Source organism: Poecilia reticulata, linkage group LG17 (assembly GCF_000633615.1).
Source record: "Poecilia reticulata strain Guanapo linkage group LG17, Guppy_female_1.0+MT, whole genome shotgun sequence".
Lineage (NCBI taxonomy): Eukaryota > Metazoa > Chordata > Actinopteri > Cyprinodontiformes > Poeciliidae > Poecilia > Poecilia reticulata.
Genome location: NC_024347.1, coordinates 12879957 through 12896208, shown reverse-complemented (window position 1 = coordinate 12896208; position 16252 = coordinate 12879957). Strand labels below are relative to the sequence as shown.

Here is a 16252-nt window from a genome sequence, read left to right as displayed (position 1 = left end):
ATAAAGGGACTCTAAAATCCTGTCAATGTTCACATAGAGAGCTGGAAGCATTTTGTTAATGTTGAGCCTGCCTGCGACATTGCGTCCAAAGCATTTATGAGGCTCAGAGAACAGGAAGTTTCAGGAAGTGCCACAAACACAGAGTTTTAAAGCTAAAACCAAAACTTGAATATTTTTGCAGCCCTTTTGTGAAAGTTGCAAATAAAGATTGGACACTGATGCTAATCCAGTTTCTGATGCTTTTTTTTAATTTGTTTTTATTTGTTTATGTATTTCTTACTTGTCAACCAAATTAAAGTTCTACTTTTTCCTGCTGCTTTGAAGGGATGCTACGCAGATAGTTTCGGCAAATCTTGTTGCTTTAACAGGCGAGTAAATTTTGCATTTTGGCATATTATCCATTACGATGCATTTTAAGTCAGTTTTTAACGGTCTTGGTATTATTGACTACAATACTATTTAACGGATTTTTTTGTTAGTATGGAAACRTATACCTGCCTTTATGCCACACGTCAAACTAATTAATCTGTTGATAATTGCGAATAATTGTAGAAAGTCCGATACAACAGCGGATTTCCCTTCAGGTGCCCGTACCAAAATGGCTACTGCGTTAACGCATCCTCTAAGCGACCGCTACGTTTTTACATTTGTGCATTTCAAGCATTGTATTTATTTCAATGTTAGTGGATGTATGGCAACAAAAAAATAATTATTCAAGCGGACAAGTTGTGGATATTTCAATTTTGTTGTACTCCGCGTATCGCTATGTCGCAAATTAAAAAGACACAACTACGCATGCACAACGGTTGCTGTGGTTACCTGTACACATGAGTTTTCTCTTGCATTCAAAATGGTAAGTTTTGACAAGTTTTGTCTATTGAAAACGATTAATATTTAGATTATTTTTGTCAGAACATGTTTTGCATTACTTCCGGTGGAGTTCACATTTTTAAATGGGTCAAAATGTTCTAATTTGTTTTCTTACTATTTTTTTAAATGAAAATACTACCCTGCAAAAGCATTTCTGAAGGTGAAAGAAAACTCAGCACAACAGTTGATCAGTCACTTCCTTCGTATCAATTTAACAGAATTTAAAAAAGCATCTCAATATCAGGAGACATGTCCAGTATTTCTATTATGAACTTTTTGAAAAGAMACTGTACTAATGTAGTAATGTAGTGTCAAGTTACATAAAATACCATTAAAATACAAGGAAGTTTGTAGTTGTGATGCAATAAAATGGGAAAATGTAAAGTTATTATTTTTTTATGTAAATTAGACACAAACTTGTTTGTTTATCGTTTAAAATCTTTTATTTTCTAGAGTGTCTCCAGACTTGGCATGAACATGATCTCTTAAACTAAAGTATTATCTGAAGATAATACTGTCTTTGTCTATCTCTTTGTGTGTTTGCTCCATTTCGGTTTTCTGGGCCCTGGAATCTTAAATGTAAAAATTGTCTTCTTCAAATCCTAATGTCTAATGTTAAACCTTGATTTCATTTTTTTTCTTGCATGTCCTTTTGTAACTTTCTTTTTCGTGAATGATAGCCACCCAAGAAGAAAAAGGTATGTGCTAGAAGCACAAAGTTCGTCTATTTAATCTCACAATAAATACCTTTAATCCCTATACTTTCTTTAAATTAACAATTTCTAACACTGTCCAGTCTCTAGGTACAATAAAGCAGTTTTCTATGTTAAACACTCTCATTTTGGATGTTTCTAGAAGAAAGTCAGGATGAGTAAAGCAGAGAGGTTAAAGAAGCAGCAAGAGGAAGAAGGTAATTCTTATGTTTTATAGCTTCAATAAAGGTTTGTATTTGTCACCTTTAGTTTGTTGTATAAAGAAAGTAGCTATTTTAAAGCATTCAACATTTTATTTTAAACCTCAACTCATAACTGAACTTTCTTGCAGCTTATAGACACAACTGAAGCCATGTACATACACTGTATAAAAATGCATGTTCTTATGACTTCATGCTAATCTTTTCCTGTTTTAGCTCAGCTAGAATTGCCTAAATCATTATTCTAAATACAATAATGGTATATATCTGAGCTTGTGTTTGCGCAAAGTATGTAACAATGTGACAATATCTATAGTAAATATCACAAGTACTGTAGTACCATTTCTTCCTCAAAATCCTTGCAGTTTTCCATTTTTATATTAGGACTGTCACGATAAAAAATCTTTAATTATGGTGCAAGTCGAACCTCTCAAAGACCAACAAACTTTAATTTTGTAAAGAACACACAATACTTGAAGTGGAAGATATTTTAAATACCCGAAATAAAACAGGGATAAAAACCACACACACAACAGAAACCAAGAAATAAAATAGACTGTTAAGTGTATTTATTGAAGGGCAATAGTCTATTATTAATGCCCTTCAAAATAATCTAAAGGGCACAAGTGATAGGCAATTTTCTTTTGTACATTTATGTACCGGTACAGATCTTAAACTTAATTCATAATCGTTTTTAAAAGTCTCAGTTTTGAATTGGTGAATTCTACAGAAACTGTGTTTGATTATAATTTGAACTTTCCCAGATTGTTTAGTAATCTTACAGTATGTAAACTTTGAAATTTGTAGAAAAATAAAGTCATAAAAAAAAAAATAGAAATAGTTTTGACCTAAACAAGGAAACAGTTTCAAATGATTATTACATTTCTAATTCTCATGATACCGTGTATGTAAACATCTTCTTTCAATTGGCAGTGGTGAAGTGACTCTTACATTTGTTTGGTGTCCTGTTGGTCTTCAGAGGCAGCCCGGCGACAAGCAGAAAAAGAAGAACAGGAGAGGCTGGAAAGAGAGAGAAAGCTGGAGGAGATACAAAGGCTAGAGGAAAAAGTAAGGTCCTTGCAGAATAAACTCCAAACTTTGGAGCAATATAACAACTGCATGTAACTTTGATTTCTGCACTCATGTAATGCGTCTGCTGCTGCYGACAGGCAGAGCAGAACAGAGACTTTGAGCTTACCGAACTGCGCCATCTGCTGGAGGAAAACTACTCYGCGATAATCAGATGGAAGGTTGATGCTGCAGAAAAGGCAGAGGTGGTGTTCACCGTACGATAATAATCTGATTCTTTTCAACATTTAAATATAAAAAAGACTTACTTCATAGCTTGAGTTTTGTTTTCAGACATCTCTGCATATAAAGTATGCAAATTATGTTGACTTAAAGTAGAGCTTTCAGTGTGATCATTCTTGATAGTTCTGTCCAATTCTTTGCGCTGAGGCAGTGGGAGAGATATATGCTTTGCGATGGAGTCCCAGACGCAAAGGACCAGCGGGCGGTCAATACATTCGTTACCTTGTGGAAGGATTACTCAGACATCGACATCGAAGAGGAGCTTCAACTATGCAACTGCGCAGAAAAGGTGTGTATCCATACTACACACCTCTATGCAGTGTTTACAGTGTTGACTCAGGGAGACAACATGTTGAAAACCATGCATMATTTTCCATTCTTTTCATAATCATGATCTACTTTTGTTTGTCAATCACCTAAAATTCCAGTAAAGCACATTAAAGGTTTTTGGAAGTAATGTGAAACAGTTCAAGAACGAAAATGTTTTTTGCAAGGCGCTGTGATAGCACGGGTTATGTTTGTAGCTTATTGAAGCGTTGGATGAACTTATGAAAGAGGCCAAAGATCCAGAGTTGGTCCCAAAGTACCACGATGCTCTCATAGAAGTCCAGGAGATTCTCCACGCCAAGCACCTTTTCATAGCTGAGAAGCTCCTAAAGGTAGGACAAAAACAAGCTTCATTTATTTATGTTAGCAAAGGACGAGCCCAATGCATATAAACCTGTCCCGCTGAATCCTCCTGTTTCATCTTCGTCACAGGGAGCAAGCGACAACATTGACCCCGACACAAGGAACATGCAGACTGTGTCCAAACATAAAAATGTGACGCTGTGTCTCTGGGCCAACCTCTTCAAAAATCCAAGGTTAGTGGGCGAATCGGTTGGGAATATTCAAATCCTTCCCCTGTCCTCACACTGACACACTCACGGGTTTGGATTTTCTGTCTTCAGCTTTACAGGTTTCGACTTTCAGGAAGCTGGCCTGAGCTTTAAGCTTCCCGAGGAGCTGGCTGTGAGCGACATCGCCGTGCGGATCCTCCACACCTACTATGACCACCTGTCGATACTGTCCAGGCTCAGGCATCTACCTCAGAAGCCGATAGTGGAGGAGACTCCTCTGCCCGTCCAGCAGCCAGAGGAATCCCAGGTYGGTCAAAACAAATCAGCCCCTGCAGTATTTTCATTTTAACTGTTTGTTTATTGTTCATTTGAATGGGGACAAACACTAATATTTATAGCCTTAGCTAAGTTGCAATGCATGTCCCCACTTGGGCTTTTAACCACATAGGCATACGATAATATCGATAYAGCTGAACCAGAAGTCATCTAGTRCGTCATCTAGGGATAAAACAGGTGAGCAAAACCTTCYGGAAATGATCGTGGCTGGCTCTAAACCTGATTCCTTTTAAGATGCTCTTCACCCTCAGTTTAAAAATGTGCCAATCTGAAACCTGTTCCATGTCCTCAGGCAAGAAATCCCACAGACTGATGGCTGATTGTCCAAAAGAAGTTTTGAGAAAGGACGTTTTTCAACACGTGTCCCAAATTCTAGATGCAAATCCATAATCCTGCCCAAATATTTCACATCTGCTTAAAATGCTGGCCATTGATTTTAAAGTTTCATTCAGAGCTACTGATCACCAACCAGGTCCTTAAAGAAAAACAAATCGATACTGTTTTTTTTTCCACATTTAAATTAAGATTTGACCTCTCAAACCATGCTACAACAGAAATGAACAATTGAGACAATTGACATGAGACTGAGGTCATGTCCCTACCGGCCACACATACAACAGCATCATCATCTGCAAACCTTCACCAAGGCAGACTTCCACCAGAGACCAAATACTGTTTCTGTAGCACTTATAATCAGRTACATCAATGAAACTAGTTTGAGTTTAAAGAGAAAAAAACGAAGGTGTGAATGTTTTAATAGTGTCTTAATTTCATTATATTAAGCTGCCCATGAAGTATGCCTTTCGGCTTTGAGTTCTTATCCCATAAAACCTTTGCATGGCTCACAGTAGGAAGAGCGGGAGAGTTTTGAGTATTACTCACAGATTTGCTGAAAGTTTTTTTTATGCTGTAGTGCGATCTTTGTTCTTCCCGATTTGTCAAAATAGCGGCCACGTTCCTTCCAAGAGAAGACTTTGTGACGACCCAAACCCATTGCCTTGCTTTCCTTTTCCCACTGCAGGATGGTGATTGCACCAGTGAACTGCCCTTTACCCCTCGCAGTTCAACCAGTGAGCCGCCCGTAAAAAGCACCAGCCCGCTGTCTTCAGAGGAAAGCATGATATCTGAACAGACAGAAGAACTCAGTGGTCACATTTGCAGCCTGGTTTTATCTGATGGTCCAAGTAAAGAAACAAAACTTGATGTAGAATTTTTAAAATTAGATCTTTTTTATTCTCCTCAGAAGTTGTCATTACTCTTTAAAACTTACGTAATTTTCCACCTGGAAATAAAAGGACCTCCTTTTATCCACAGCCAAGGATCCATCTTGGCCCAGCTTGGCACAGCTGAACTCTCTGAGTCCACCTGTGCCTGAATTCGAAGAGACTGAAAATGACCCAGAGGTTGTAAATCTTGTTCAGTACACAACCCTGGGTGGAGTTTTCTACTACGATCTCCTTCAACTCCCACCTCAGCCTATCAGGAGAAAGGGGTACACGATACTGCAGGTGATTAGAACAAGATTTTTCTGCCCAAAGCCTCAGCTCAGGTTGAATTCAGCAGATCTTCAAAGATCAATGGTTTGTTCTTCTAGATGGCGGACGGGCTGAAGGTGTTCCCTTACCCAATAGAAAGGCCCAACAAAACGGAGTGCTCCGATGACCCAGCAGAAAAACCCAACAATGGGGCGTGCTCCCCTGTTGGGGTGTCCATTGTGCTTCCCGAGTGGGTTCTCTTCATGGAGATGCCACTCGTGGCTCGCTGGGACGCTGCAGGTACATGCATCAGAAACCAGCACAGAAGCTGGACAGCAATTTTCATCCCTCTTGAACCATTTCATGTGTTACAATAATAAAATGTGAAGGGAGGAAAAGATCCTCCTTCACAATAGTAATAGTTTGTGTTGATCTATCGCATAGATTCCCRATCAAAATACGCTGAAGTTTTAAGATAGAATGGAACAAAATGTGGGAAAAGTTCCAGAGGAATGAATGCTTTTTGTTCTGTGAAGCCACTAACGGTGACTTCTGCACACCCAGAGGCCCGCTGGCGAAAGGACGGCATCACCAACATCTCCTACGAGGAGGCAGAAGGCAAAATCTCTTTTGAGATGGAATCATTCCAGATCTTCACACTGATGCACAACACCTTCGCCAACTTCCCTTTTCGGGGCTGGGAGCTGCGGCCGCTGGGCCAAAACTCAGCTATTTATACTGTCAAGGCGGCTCTCATTCAGATCTCCATCACCATCGAGGCAAGACGCTTTTTTTTCTGTTCACCTGCTGTTGGAGAAAATATTTAGAGATGAGTTGAATGGCTTTTTATTCTGGTTTACAAGAATATTTCTCACGAAAATTGTTCCATTTTCCATCTTTATCGGCAAGATGTAAATGAATACATAGTGAATTTATTAAGAAGAACAAATGTTAACATTTTGTTTGTTATGAATTTGATGAACAGAATAGTCAGTGCATGCTGCAGGTGGCGCAGGGCAGAGGCCTCTCTCACCTCGTGGGGAAGTGGATGAGCGGGCCGGCTCTGCAGAAAGCCATGGTCAAGGCAGGGATCGACATCTTTGTTAACGAGAACACGCACAAATATGTCAGCATCTGCAAGAAGGTCTGCATCCTTYAGCAATTTCATTTGATCATTTTGCAAAAAAAAAAAAAGATACAGGAATGCTCTGATTTTTGTGTTCGCTGTAGGGGTAGTCTGGGTTAGAGTTGTTGAAAATGAGCAATGTGTTGAATGGAGAAGTTTTCCATCTTGCCATGTTTTTTTTWMMWTWAAARGRAAWKKTYCYWAARGKYYYYTTWAWKRMSGRMMAMMWTTKRWTYMWWMMAAAAAAAAAAAGTTAGACGAAGACTAGATTACAGGGTAGGAACTGTTGGTGCTTCACTAACGCCACATGGGGGGGGGCCCACAACATTGAAATTGACCTAAYTTAGTTGTGCAAGTCAGGAAATTTCATTTTGTTTCTCACAGCATCAGAAAACATCCTGCTTCTTTCTGCTCTTTTTTCAGAACCCTCGTATAGAACAGTTTGCTTATGACCAGATGGCCCTCTTTGCATCAGCTTGTGCTTTTTCATGGAGCAAGTGGAACGCCACATGTGGAGAGGACAATCTGGTCCTTCAGGTACTTTTATTCCCAGTAACCTTTATTTTTCTTTAGAGATGACATAAATCAATCAATCAATCAATCAATCAATTTTATTTATAAAGCACCCTTCATAGTAAAAGCAGCTCAAAGTGCTGGACATGAACTAGGGCTGGACAATATATCAGTAGCGATATATAAATTGCAAAAGAAGCGTGATCAATATCTTTAGATAATACAGCTGATCAAATATTCAATATATAGATCATTCACTGAACCCCGATCCAAAACCGCTCAGCATTCTGGGGGATGTAGGCAGAGTGAAAGACTTTAGCTGCTCAACCTAAGCAAGGTGTGGCATCAACAAACTCACTCGCTCATTGGTTACCTAGCAACAACCTGCTGCGTAACATGCGCAGCAGCAKGTTACGCTGCTGCGCATGTAAATGCCACCAAAACAAAAAATGGTGGCATTTTTAAAACAAAAAAATCAATAACTACTGATTATTGTCCAGTCCCAACACAAACTCATTCCTTTTCCTTCTGCACTCCATTAATCACCAGCAACATGTCTGGTTCATTCAGTTTTGTTAGTGTCAGGGATCAACTTGTGGAGACACTCCAAGCAGACTTAGGTTATAAATATATGCACTTTACAGTCATGCACTACTTTCTGGGAGCATGAAATGCCCCCAAAAATATATTTAGCAATTTAGCTGTTGTGTGACAAATGGTGGAAAAGTTCAACAGCCAAGAATACTTCTGGAAATACTGTAGCTGAGTGGCTTTAATAAAACAAAGACTTAAGGAAAGACTACATAACCTAATGTAGTACATCTTAATTGTTCTGTTGTACTCATCTGTGGTGTGTCCATCTTTTCTGTCAGGGCTGTGAGCACCTCAAAACCAGCCTTGTACCTGAAGACTCTTGGAATATTTACTTTATGGGTTCACAGAGGAGTAGGCAACTGGAGATCACTGAGAACAGTGAAGCTTTTTCCATCGACCACGCTGCTGGCAGCGAGTTCCACTCCACACTCATCCACGTCCTGCAGGACGGCATGAGTCCTGATGGGATAGGTTTGGTCAGAAAGTCCCATTACTGCTTCGTTGACACTGTGCAAAGCCTGCTTTCTGCTACCAGACCTCTGGTTTTTTCCTAAATTGTGACGGACCAGGGGTCACAATGGCTCAGCTAATATCTTCAAATACAGCTACGATAATAACAAATGCAAGTCTCAACAGTTTGTGCGTTGAATTTCCACAGCATTGACACTAAAAGTACCAGTAGCATATTTTATCTTTTTTTTTTCCACAACATCACTTTTCTTTAACTTTCACAATTTTGCTCTACTGCCTTTTTAACTTTTCACATAAAATTGGAATAAAAATAGATATGACTTTGTGGTAGTAACTTGACAGATGAGTTAAAAGGATACAAACATTTTTACAAACTATTGCACAAATGTTTCAAGTCCATTAAGCCCTAAAAGTAACTTCGCACTCTTTAAAAATAATACAAAAATTGTAATATGACAGCATTTGGTGTTATAAACCGGTGTCTGCACATCCAGACTGAATTGATGTTGGTGTGTGTAATTTATGTCTTTTAGATATTTTTAAAACTGTCATCATGTTGTGACCGTATATTATGAGACAGATAACCGGTGAAAACATCAAGCTCCTCTACCTTTCCTCTTAGCTGTCATCGAAACGAAATGGGTTCAATATTTTAGCATTAAAAAAACATTTATTACCTGTGAATAGTACTTTAATACAGTATAGGACATTAATTTTTCCAAGCAACTGGACCACATTCGCATAAATGTGTTAATACCGAATTGCATTACAACTCAAAGCGCTTCATTATACAAAAGGCAGACATTTCCATTTAACAATGCACCGATAACAGAGGTCTCTTGAGTCTTAATAATTACATTCTGAAGAAAACAAGAACGCAAGTTAAAAAATACATAAAGAAAGCCTGATTGCACCAAAACCTGAGCTTTACTGGAGTCCAAGTTCTAGTGCACAACCTGAACGGCTTCAGGAGAAAAGATCTATGGCCAGTGGAGACAGAGATCAGATACTGTAGGCCACAGTGACATACAAAGTCAAGAAGAGGCWTCATCATCTAAAGCTGCATTTGTGCAATTTTAGAGTTTAGCATTACATACATCTTTAATTAAAAAAAAAAAAAAACGTAAAAAGTAGACATTTTGAAAACCTACTTTTTGGGTTTTCTACAGACAACATTAGGATATTTACTTAGTAGGGCTTATTTAAAATTGTGAAAAGAACAGTAATTGCATTGCAGCTTATATTTCTCTTCATCTCCATGTCTCTTTTGTATGAAAAATACAGTTTGTTCTCATTTCTCGGGGTCATAGTAGCGCTTCTTCATGGCCCGGTATTTTCTGAGGAAATAAAGGGCCTCCAGCTCTTTGATGACGTGGTCTCCTCTGGCAACCAGCTGTTTGATTTTCTCAGGGTCAGTCTCATCTTTGTTCTTCATAAACGCATGCTTTAGTCGTTCTCTGAAATAAGCTGCTCCTTTTGGGTACTCACGGCCAAGATACAGCAGCTGGAAAATTACAACAAAAAGTCAAATAAGATGTTTTACCTCAGAGCATTTAGTTGTTTTTTTTGTGGACCAAACCAAAGGTAAGTATGGAGTTAAGGTTCTGTGAACTCCTACATGTCTATGTAGACCTGCATTTAGCTTTGAGGTATACAGGTGTTTGACCTCTCCCCCTTGGACATAAATGGGGCGTCCGAGTCTGATCRATAGCTTCGTTCACGTAGTCTGGGGGCAAAATTTCAGCAAGGAAGGTGCTACTTGGCAATTGAATCACCCCTGATCCAACAACCTTCTGTAGGACCAACAACCAGAGGAGGAAGCAACCACACAATAGGCTGAACAAAATGAATGAGTGTGTAGTCAGAAAAACCTGGACACTGGAAAAAAAAAAACTATAACAAACAAAGATAGGCAGGGTAATTTGTCAACCACAGTTGTAACACGCTACAGATTGTTGTCTGGTAGTCACACACCTGACTTTTTTGGGTATTTTATCAAGACTGCTCAACTGTTTATTCAGGCCTCAGATATAAAATATAGTTTATGAGTGAATACTTTAGTTCATAATTAAAGTTTAAAAGAAAATATATAGAATTAAATCAAACATGAGACTTCATTTTGAAGACTAGCTTAATTAAAAAAAAATATTACCAATCTTAAAATAGTTTACGAAATGGAAGTAGTGGTCAAAAGGAGAACTGACTTGGTTTTTGATCAAAGTGTTAGTTGCAGATTTTACATTCATTTTCACAAATGAAAGTTTATCAAAGACACTTTCCTTTTATTGACCACTTTTACCTGAAAGCCTTCTAATTGTTTAGTGGTTTATGTTAAGTTTATTATCAAGGGAAAACATTTTAAYGTGAATAATTTTCACACACCACATTRYAATGTAGGCTAAGACACTATATAGGCAAGTTTATATCTCAAAACACCAAATTCATAGACAATTTCTAAGTAAAACTTAAGAAATGTAAGGCATTCAAATAAGAAACATGTTTGTAMGTCTAACTGTCTCTATGACTACCACCAGCAGTCAGAAAGGAATGAAAYAGAACTTACAGTTTTGTACAGCCTGATAACTTCACTCTTAAAAGGGTTTGCCATGTCACAAACAAATGTGGCCGATCACGTCTCTGGAATCAAAGAAAGACAAGATGGAAGTGTGAAGGGAAACAAACAGCAGCTAGAGTCACTGACATTTTAAACAGCATATTAATCTCAAAGTCGACTGATTCATACTGACATGTAAACGTCTTAAAGCGGACTAGCTTGAATGCGTATCTTCTTTTCTCCTTATCCACCTTGTCCGCGTTCACGTTTTACTCGCTGCCGTGTGGCGTACCGTAGTGTCGCAAATATAAACATGCAAGTACGCATGTGCACCAGTTGCCGTGGTTGGTTGAAATAATTGATATGTATCCGCGATTGAAATAATACAATTTCAGTTTATTTTTTATCGTAAAAATAATGAATAATTAATGACTTTTGAAGGAACTTTGTTTACTTAATTTACAGTGGGCGTTACAATTGTTTAAAACAGGCCTATAAAGAGTTTGTCTTTTTTTTTATGGAACGAATTGCTCACTGATAATATATTTTTGAAGGCACAGCTCCACGGTCTGTTTATATCGGCTCAACATTGTTTTAACATCCTCCTACGCCTATTAACTATTCTGTACACCTTTGTTTCACATTAACCCATTCGGTTTTATAGTGCTAACGTGTGTTTCTCGCAATTTGTGTTTTTAAACACTTAAAAATGTGAAAACACGGATCAATGTTTTTGTTGAATAGCTTTGTAATGATATAGCCGTCAATACTAGTTGTAGCCACTAGGTGTTAGTATTTGGTTGTCACATGGTAAAGCTATTAGCATAAGAAGAAATGGTTGTTACATTTTATTTTATGTAAATAAAATGGTGRTGAATGGTGAGGTAAAGGGCTTAGTTCTTTCCACAATGGAAGACAACAAGTTTATTGGGTAATTGTAATTGTAGAGAACCCTTTGCTACAAGAGCCTGAAATACATACATAACCTTGGAGGTCCTTGAGCAAGGAAGCTACTTAACGTGTACTTATCAGTTTAATTTTGTGTAAAATAAACTTGTGGGGATAGAGTACATAAAATTGCTGTATCCCTGGGACCTACATTGTCTTACATTCAGGCCTATTCAACAGGAAAATTAGAGGAATTTTGCTGAGCTCCATTTAGCCTTCCTGTTATCTGCTGAATGTCTAGTCCTCTCTCACAGTCTGAATACAGAGTAATCATATCTAAACATGTTGCAGAAATCCTAATAATAATAATAGCTTCTTCTTTGAACTTCACTTACTTTACCTTCCTGATACTGATAATAGGTAACTTTGAGTCTCAGTAACAGTGTGCAAACGAAAGAGTTTTGAAGTTTAGGTGTCTGGCTAATGGTCATCTATGGAGTGTTTACTGTTGAGAAAATCTAGGACTTTTGAATCTAACTTGTGGAGCACTGGTCAAGGACATCAAAGGTAAAAATCGTCAGATTACGGTCACCAGTTCGTTTCTTGGTGCTTCTCCAGTCATGAGCTCTTGCTTATCAGAAAACAAATATGCCGATGACTTTTCAGACTAAAAATAAATCAAGTGTCGCAGGCGCATTGTAATGAGAAGAAAACCACAGAAGTTTTGAAGTGTTTTATTCATTCCTTCTCACAATTCATTATCGCTAGAACTTTTTCCTTAATGCAACACACCTGATCAGACACAGGACTCAACAGTGTCCTGTATCGGCCAACTACTTCAATAAGCATAAACTCAGGATATACCTGCACCAATCAGATAGCACTATATACATATGCAATTCAATACCAACAACAATCTACTGTTTGGTTCCCTTTTTATTAGCAAATAGCAAAGAAAAAACAGGCTTTGTTCACGCTCTAACAAGGTGCTCTGTTGATTCAGTGTATTACAATCATTTCAGAAGACACTTTTTAAAACAAAATTCCTCTAAACATCTCCCATTAACTTTGAAATACTTGGCAACTTTTGTCTTTTTTCTTTTTTCCTGAAAACGCGAGCGTGAACAAAACCCACTTCAACAGAAATCAAGTAGACGCTTGGTCAAGGCCATTTCTACCTCTGAGAGCAAACTCTCAGGCTAAGGTTAAAGGCAAGCGAAGCAACATTAATCAGAGCCTTATAGTAGGAGATACATGGTCAGTGTATTACATATGATGAAGGCATAGTTTGCTTACTTATCAGGTGTAAGCCTATGCAGTTAATTAATTAATTCAAAGTGGCTTGATCCTCTAATAACACTGCATACACTGCATTGTACACTGGAGGAGGTGAATAGCAAACAGACACACCATAGTGATGTTTAACATCAAAATAAACCAAAAATAATCAAGCTATTGCACAGGTACCCAGATAATCAACTTTGCAAAAAAAGCAAATGTTGGATGTTTTCACGCATTATACCCACACATGCACACAAAGCTGGTATTTACAGCACAGAATGGCATCATGTACAGCAAAAAAAAAAAAAATACAGAAAAACAAACGGGAAAATTAGCTTTTTAGGTGACAAGTGACAGGCAACCCGCCAAAGTTTGCATCATTTGTAAGAATTTGTTCTTTTTTTTTGCCTTTGCTCAGGGGATACTAAAAATAACATTAAGAGACATTAACAAATAGCTTGACTGAAAAATCTGCTGGTCCAAAAAAATGTTTCATTAGGTGTCTAACGGTTACCGTCTCTATGGTTTAAAAGGAAAACAAGACAGCTTGGTGACATTTTGGCTGATGTAAGTTTTCTCATTCATGTGGACGAGGCGAGTCAGAGTGAAAAGTTTGAGGCTCAAACTTTGGCAAGAATCGGCTGCGACTTGTTCCAGCGCTCCGATTTTCATGTGCACAATCTTTGTCATGCATCGACACTCAAGAAATAAATACAATCATGACACCGGTTGTGTCCAAACCATGGYAAACGCTGCGAACTGTGATCCAGTGCAGCGTAGTTACGGAAGAAACATCGTTATTGCACATGCTCACACGAGAAGCCCCCTGGGGAGTGAGCACGGCCTGGTTCCTCTGGCACACGCAGCTCCCAGTTTTTGTGATTTTGCAAACTTTGGGGACATTGAAAATGAGGCGTGGGGCTTGGCTGTAGSATCACTCAACAAYAAATAATCTTAGCTATTGGCTTTCTCCACAACAACGGCTAGCGCACATCGTTCACGGTACATCCCTCCGGCATGTCTAAAGAGAGTTTGTGGACGTCACTTTTCTTTGCATTGCATTTGTAAAAATTCAAAACTACTGCCACAAGGAGGAGAGTTGCATTTCAGTGGCAGCTTTAGGGGAAATGAACTTGTCTTTGAGTGAACCGTTCGATCGCACACAAACTGATCGCACATCRGTTTGTGTGCKTCTGTGTGCAGAGTACATCTCAAAAGCCATTTCAAACATGCRCAAACCCTCTTTCTCTACAGGCTGTCTGGCTCTGTGTGGGCGCAGATCAGATGAGTATCTGTACCTGAAGTATATCAGAAACCCACAATAAATGTGTGCAATCCTCGAACCAGAGCTAAAGGCATCTTCAGACACTTCGGGACTGTAGGACGCACATCCCTGAAACCATCAGAAGCACTTTTCAATCAGCCCCTCGATCTTACACACAGCAAGCAAACTACCGACTGTTTCACTCAAAGACAACAACAGAGGTGAACAGGGGTGAGGGGAGGGTCAAGGTGCAGCTTATACTCTGACTGTATTGTCCAGACGAACAAGGGGTGGCTGGATGGAGAAGAGTGGGCAGGGTCAAATGGGAAGGAGTACGTGAAGAGGGAGGGGTCTGTTTAAGCAGAGAGGTCAGACATGGGAGCACTTAGGTTGGTGCTTTGGAAGTCTAAAGCAGACACTGGCTGCTGCGCTTCCTCGTTGCCAGACGCTGAGTGGCTTCTGCGCTGGTGATTCCAGGAAAGCCGCTGCTCATCAGGACACTGCGATCAGGAGGCCGTGCTCTGGCAACACCTCCAAGCTCCTCAGCTGGGGACGACAAGAAAACCCAAGCATTTTCAATGGTCAGGGTTTGTAAAAAGTGTCCAGGAAAAYGGTGTGAAGTTAAAGGGCTAGTTTGACACTTTCAGCAACATGTTTACTTTGCTTTTAAGAGCTAAATCTGTTATTCTTCTTTTAAAGTTGTGTGAAAGTAGGAGGTGTTTTAGATCAATCAATCATTTATTGGCATCACAGGTAAAAAAAAAAGAACTTTAAAATAAAGTTATCTTTTTTATATTATTATCCTACTATCCTTTTCCTGCAATAAAAGATTAATTAATTTTGTGGCGTTTTACACATAAGGAGTACCAATAACAGAAGCTGAGCAAATCATGGTTATGGAAGCATTATGTGAAGAAATATGTCAAAACAAGTTAATGTCCAATATCTCTGTTATTATACTAGATTTGTGATACAAAATAATAAAGAACATAGTTCATATACATAAAAAAAAATAAGATGGTAAAAATACAGTTCTAAGTTTGTAGGATGTGAAAAAGTGATGTCATTATGAACAAAAAAGGGCAGCTCCAGTTCCTAGAAACRCCTTTGCCAGAACAAAAACTCCATAAACCATCATCTTTGAGATAATGAAAAGTGGAAAGTCTGGAGCGGCATGTACCCGTGTGGCACAACACAAGATGTCAGACAATTACCAGCAGGAGGAGAGGAGGGGGAGGAACTTAGAGAGGAGAGCCTCAGCTCGTTCTTCTGAGGGATTATAAAGGGGGAGAAAGGAGGAGAGACAAATTCAGAATGAAGGAACAAGGAGACAGTAGTGATGACTTTGTAACACACATTTCAGACATAACAAGTAACCCTGATGACCGCACAAGAAGAACATGGAGCACAAACACAGATAATCTAAGGTTATCTAACAGAATGAGAGTGTGGTTACCTCTAAATTAGTCCTGGCTTTTTTCAGCACATCGCGGGTCCTTGATACTGCAAAAACAAAAGAAAAGTCAAAAGATTTAGTTCAAGCACATCTAAGGATGAAAACAGTTTGAACTTGTRGCATTACAATCACAAATTTCCTTGTATTTTATTAGGATTTTATACAATATTCCAACACAAAGTAGCACTCAACGTGAAAAGGAATGACAACTCAACGTTTTTATAAATAAGAATAGGAAAACTGGCGCACATTTGCATTTAGTCTGCCACGGTCAAAACATTGTAGAATAAACTTTCACTACACTTACAGCTGCAAGTCCTTTTGGGGTATTGATGTGCTTGTTTTTCCACATTTTCTTGCA

General features: G+C 38.7%; 2 protein-coding genes across 3 annotated transcripts; one reads left to right on the top strand and one right to left on the bottom strand.

Moving 5' to 3' along the window:
- The first annotated feature begins 6 nt into the window (after positions 1 to 6).
- dnai7 (dynein axonemal intermediate chain 7) lies at positions 7 to 8598 on the top strand. Of its 2 annotated transcripts, none has more exons than XM_008433728.1 (16): positions 7 to 853; positions 1551 to 1568; positions 1726 to 1780; positions 2763 to 2851; positions 2953 to 3057; positions 3246 to 3383; positions 3619 to 3753; positions 3854 to 3957; positions 4045 to 4240; positions 5291 to 5453; positions 5584 to 5777; positions 5864 to 6044; positions 6309 to 6523; positions 6730 to 6888; positions 7294 to 7407; positions 8256 to 8598. In XM_008433728.1, exons 1-16 carry the CDS (start codon positions 851 to 853, stop codon positions 8529 to 8531), a joined length of 2145 nt encoding a protein of 714 aa, XP_008431950.1. In that variant the 5' UTR covers positions 7 to 850; the 3' UTR covers positions 8532 to 8598. The 2 variants fall into 2 exon arrangements, with proteins under 2 accessions (XP_008431950.1, XP_008431949.1); XM_008433727.1 differs by having other exon boundaries at positions 2953 to 3069.
- Positions 8599 to 9098: 500 nt separating this feature from the next.
- LOC103479354 (LYR motif-containing protein 5-like) lies at positions 9099 to 11307 on the bottom strand. Its single transcript, XM_008433726.1, has 3 exons — positions 11196 to 11307; positions 11012 to 11085; positions 9099 to 9952 (listed from the first exon to the last, which is right to left on the bottom strand). Exons 2-3 carry the CDS (start codon positions 11054 to 11056, stop codon positions 9740 to 9742), a joined length of 258 nt encoding a protein of 85 aa, XP_008431948.1. The 5' UTR covers positions 11057 to 11085; positions 11196 to 11307; the 3' UTR covers positions 9099 to 9739.
- Positions 11308 to 16252: the final 4945 nt, after the last annotated feature.

Coding starts and splice junctions, on each gene's coding strand:
- LOC103479354 (XM_008433726.1), bottom strand. CDS start 11,056: ATGGCAAACCCTTTTAAGAGTGAAGTTATCAGGCTGTACAAAACT.